At 38.9% G+C, this 5,019-nt stretch overlaps 1 protein-coding gene across 1 annotated transcript; it reads left to right on the top strand.

The window, feature by feature from the left end:
• Positions 1 to 673: 673 nt before the first annotated feature.
• LOC121406091 (beta-1,3-galactosyltransferase 5-like) lies at positions 674 to 1,844 on the top strand. The gene has a single exon (XM_041597109.1). It carries the CDS (start codon positions 678 to 680, stop codon positions 1,839 to 1,841), a length of 1,164 nt encoding a protein of 387 aa, XP_041453043.1. The 5' UTR covers positions 674 to 677; the 3' UTR covers positions 1,842 to 1,844.
• Positions 1,845 to 5,019: the final 3,175 nt, after the last annotated feature.

The following is a 5,019-nucleotide window of genomic DNA, read 5'->3' as shown; positions in this document are numbered from 1 at the left end:
ATTCAATTCACTGAATTCGCCCGAATGCTAAGAAAAAAAAGAGAAAAAGGCGTTGACCACCGACTGCCATTTTGTTTTTAGGGCAAGTTTCAAGAAGGCTTATGCTCAGCGGAAATGCGTTTGAAACTTTTACTTCTCTAATCACCATGATCACTTTATACTTGAAAAATAAGGAGAAATTGAAAGAAGATAACGATTGTGCAAATCAAAGAAAAGAACATCGGGCTAACTATCACAGGAGAAAATCCACTTCGTCAAATTATTGAAAATGCAAATGAGGATATTTCACATTTTGACGAGCTGACATTTCAATATGTCGCTGTGACCGGAGTTCATTACACAGCTCATTTATAACATCAGTTATCAATTTTCATAATCTATGAATTATTATCTATAGAGCCGGTCGGGCGCACAGGTCATTGTTTTAAGTTGGACTTTTGTATTGCCATGTTTCCCTCAGTATGACGTTGCTTCAATTGCAGGGAATATGTAGCGGACCGAAAATATCAGCGCAAATTATGATAAGACGAGATAATATTATGAATCATTAACTACGGTGATGATCGGGTACAAATATCATCATCTCGAAATGGATCGCCGTACAACAGGGATAATTATGAAATATTATTTCCATATAAGTTTTGTTTTAATCGAACTAGGAGCTGTTCGACGATACCATGACAGTATTTCGTAGGAAATGGCGAATATTTTCCCTTGCAACATTAAGCGGATTGGTTCTTATTTTATTCTGTATACTTGGACTCGTGGAATATCAATATTATATCTGTCTTTCTCAATGCCAAGAAGAGAGATTGAGAGAGCATCATCACTTTGTGGCTGATCTAAGGAAAATTACGGTCAGTGTCAGCAGTCGGAACTCCTCGCGCATTTCTTCTATCTCCAAGGCTTTACCAAGTAATATGTCTGTCGAAAATACAAATGAGATTTCAATGTCCAATTACACCAAACCCACCACATCTGCTTTGGTTGGATTGTATTTGAAGGAACCGATAGAAGAACACCTTTTTACCTACATTCATAATCCAGACGGGACATGTTTCCATGCAAATGGCACGAGAATGGATGTGTATCTCCTATTCTTCGTTCCGTCAGCACCGGGGAATTTCCTCCGTCGTAATGCGATTCGCGGGTCTTACGGTAAAAGAGACACTTGGTCGATCCATGGAGGCGGCCAAGTGGTGACAGTGTTCCTGCTTGGTTCCCCAAGCGACGCATGGCTCCAGAAGAAGATTGATATCGAATCTGACCAACACGGTGACATCGTCCAGGAGTCCTTCGTCGATTCCTACCGCAATCTCACCCTGAAGACAATGATGGGTTTTAAATGGACCAGGAACCACTGCCGGCACGCACACTTTGCCATGAAAATCGACGACGATACGTCGGTCGTCCAAAGACGCATCCTGGCGATCCTCGAAGACGCACCACATTCTAAATCTCTGCTTGGGTGTGTCTTTGAGAAGCCACCGGTTGTCCGTTCCCCGAGGGATAAGTTCTACATCAGCAAGGAATACTATCCTGACGACTTCTTTCCAGCCTACTCAATGGGAGCCGGTTATATCCTGACCACAGACCTCGTGGACGCTATTTTTAATGTTTCTACCACGATACCAATATTTCCTTTTGAGGACGTCTTCGTGGGTATGTGTCTTCGGAGGCTCAGCATCAAGCCCAGGAACGTTGGTAGATTCCTTTATCGAGCTTCCTACACACACCTCCTAACTGGCGACGTCAATGAAATCGCCGCAAAATACGCCATAGCGACGAATATTCCTCCGCGCTACATGGAGTATTTTTACAATAGATTCATTGTAAAATGAGATCCATATTGTCAGGTCTTTTTAGCTGATTCAGTTTTGTATAAACATGGTAAAAGTAGGCCTACACAGTAAAAACAAAACGTGTTATACAACTTGGTTTGGTACGTTTAACATTTAAACTGCATTTTTTGTGTATTTATACATTTATTGCTTAAACAGTGAAAAGCAACACTTGTAAAACTTTATTTTGAAATCTTAAAGAATAATTGTAAGTTCATATGGAAAAACAGCCGGGGTAATAATATAGTAACTTCATGTATCAAGCGCAGTGAACCAGGCATAAATAGCTGCGCCATATAATTAGACACGCCCTTATCATTATTATAATATAAAGCATACAGGGGCGTCGATCCATTTTTCAGATTGGGGGGGCAAAATCATGAATCAATTTTCCAAAAGCGCTCGATCACACAAAACAAACTCACACACACACACACATATGCCTATATATATATATGTATACACACACACACACCCACACGCATATATATATATATCACCAGCAGATTACTGCGAGCGCGAAGCGCGAGCTGAAAATTTTGATATTTCGATCTGAAAAGAAAATTGAGTTTAATGGACGTTTTTAAAAAAGAAAAAGATGTATATATCCAACAAAAGATTATTGCAAATCGAAGTGGGGGTTCTTTTGAGGTTTAGAACTGAAAACGGCACCATATTCACCTATTCAATCATGGAAAGTATGGGGTTTTGTTACAGAAATGATGCGAGCGCGAAGCGCGAGCTGAAATTTTTTGATATTCCAATCTGAAAAGTGGACAGTTTGAGCACGATTTTAGACGAAGAACGAGTTGTGTATCTCAATCTCGCTTGCTGATTTTTGTGTAACATTACAATCTTATTTTATTTTTAGCACATGCAGAATTATTGGGGGGGGGGCAAAACGATATGTTTGCCCCCCCAATATTTTCATTGGTGGGGCGATCGCCCCCCCCCCTGCCCCCCATAATCGACGCCTCTGAAAGCATATTACATGCATATTTTGTATTTTGATGTTGGTTGTTTGTGCTCATGAGATATTTTAACCTAAGAAACACCTGTCAGATTACTATGTTACCTAGATTTTGTACAAGACTGCAACGTCTCATAGACACAGACTCCTGGCACATACTAGGTTACGGACACTCCGTCCCTCAGAGAGGACACCGGACTTACTACGGGCAAACTCTGACAACGCATCGATTCCTTTGAAAATGCAAGTCAAATCACAATGGAGAGCTGAAAGGCTTTTTTCGAAAGTTGGTGGACCGGGACAGCATCGGAATCTCTTGACTCTGGACAACGGCATAATTTGCAATTGTTCGTCCGGTGCAAATCTTCGGATGATCTGCTCTGCTGTCCCAGTCCACCAACATTTGACAAAAGCCTCTCAACTCTCCATTGCGATTTCAATGGCATTTTCAAAGGAATCGATGCGTTGTTGAGAGCTTCCCTGTAGTAAATGCGTAAAGTCCCTATTAAACGGAGACCCCGTGTTGAGGAGAGTCACCACCTATGCATGTCAATATCCAACTGAGTACGGGGGTCACGCGCGTAAAACATCTCCCATAGACTCATGTGTTAAAATAGCATTGTTAAAAAAATCATAAAGAAATAAATTTTGAAATTTGAGGGCTGAATGTTTACTACTAGTGGATAGGATATATATCAGACATTCCCTATCTGACCAGAATGGGGGTATTTTAGCCAGCTCATTTAAAAGATAAATTGACATTTATGAAGACATCCTCCCACGAGATCAAATTCATCACCCGAAACAGTAAAACGGCCCTATTCTCCCGCCAGCCCACAAAATAATTCCAATGTCACCAATATTTGTTCTTGATTTTAGCAATGGAAGTTCAGTAGTTGCCGTATAGTGAGTGTCATGGTCAATCATATTCATACACTTTTGACAATCAGCAATATAAAATTAAAATAATTATGAATGGGTTGGTTCGAATGGATATCTTATGTTTCCCTGTCGTAATTAGGCTCGTGGCACCAAGGGGGAACCCCTGTGTAGTGGTATACATCTGAAAACCACCATTAGTTAAAATAATTAGGTAGTTTTCAAAACTGCAACGAGGACGGGTACAAGACCACAATAAAATGTAAATTGCAAATCAAAAATGAAAAGCTGTGAGGCCTTTGTCGAAAATGGGTGAGCTGGAACAGCAGTGTCGTCCTAAGTTTCGGAGCTGATAAAAAATTCAAATAATTATGTTGTTTGTCCAGAGTCCAGGATGAAACTGCTTTGAAACTGCTTTTCTTGATTCACCAATGTTCGACAAAGACTTCTTGGTTGTTCTTTGTCATGAATGGAATTTGACAATACTTTTATTATGTTCTTGAATCCGTTGTGCGTCGTTGAAGTGTACATAGAGGACCATACCAGTTATTTTACACCGGTGTTAAATTAACAGTGCTAGTATGCAATACATTTGGTTGTTGCATTTGATGTTATGTTCAATCTCTAGGGTGTAATTTAAACACCTCAGGGTGTGGTCATTGCAAACCATTACGATAGTCATTATTCGTTCACAATAGTTCACGGGTATATTTCATCAATAGAAACAAGTCCCAACTGAAAACTTATGTGTTCCTCTCACATTAACAGTTTAGTGTGTGTTTTATTCATCAGGAGGATTCAAAATTCTATTATTTTCCTTTTTCTATATTGTTTGTGTGAATGTTTAATTTCTTGAAGCGGGTGAGCACCGAAAGGTGGATCCGTGCGCTATATAAGTAGCCACCATAATAATAATAATATTATTATTATTATTATAAAGGTTGCTAGAATGTTAATGATTAATGTAATTGTCTTGAATCTTTGAATAACATTGATCAAAAGTTAATTGCTATAGTGCTCTTAGGTGTAATCAGCACGATCAGTAATGTTGTGTATTTTGATTAATATATAAATAATATAGATGAAAAAGGTCAAAGCGATGTTGTGCACGTGATACCAAACTTTTATTACCGACTGTCTCCCGAGCAAGTTTTTTTTATTCTCACTGCTTGCTATGGACTTGGTTAAATGAACATCTAGAACGTTTGGTGACTTAATTACATTTCCTTTTATTCTTCCTTAATTTCTTCATTTAAAAACCTTAATATTAATTGATAAATGAACAATCAACAAGAAAATCAGTGATATAAAACTATTCTTTGTAGTATT

Source organism: Lytechinus variegatus, chromosome 1, assembly GCF_018143015.1.
Source record: "Lytechinus variegatus isolate NC3 chromosome 1, Lvar_3.0, whole genome shotgun sequence".
Classification (NCBI taxonomy): domain Eukaryota; kingdom Metazoa; phylum Echinodermata; class Echinoidea; order Temnopleuroida; family Toxopneustidae; genus Lytechinus; species Lytechinus variegatus.
This window is presented reverse-complemented; position numbering and strand designations above follow the sequence as displayed.

Coding starts and splice junctions, on each gene's coding strand:
- LOC121406091 (XM_041597109.1), top strand. CDS start 678: ATGACAGTATTTCGTAGGAAATGGCGAATATTTTCCCTTGCAACATTA.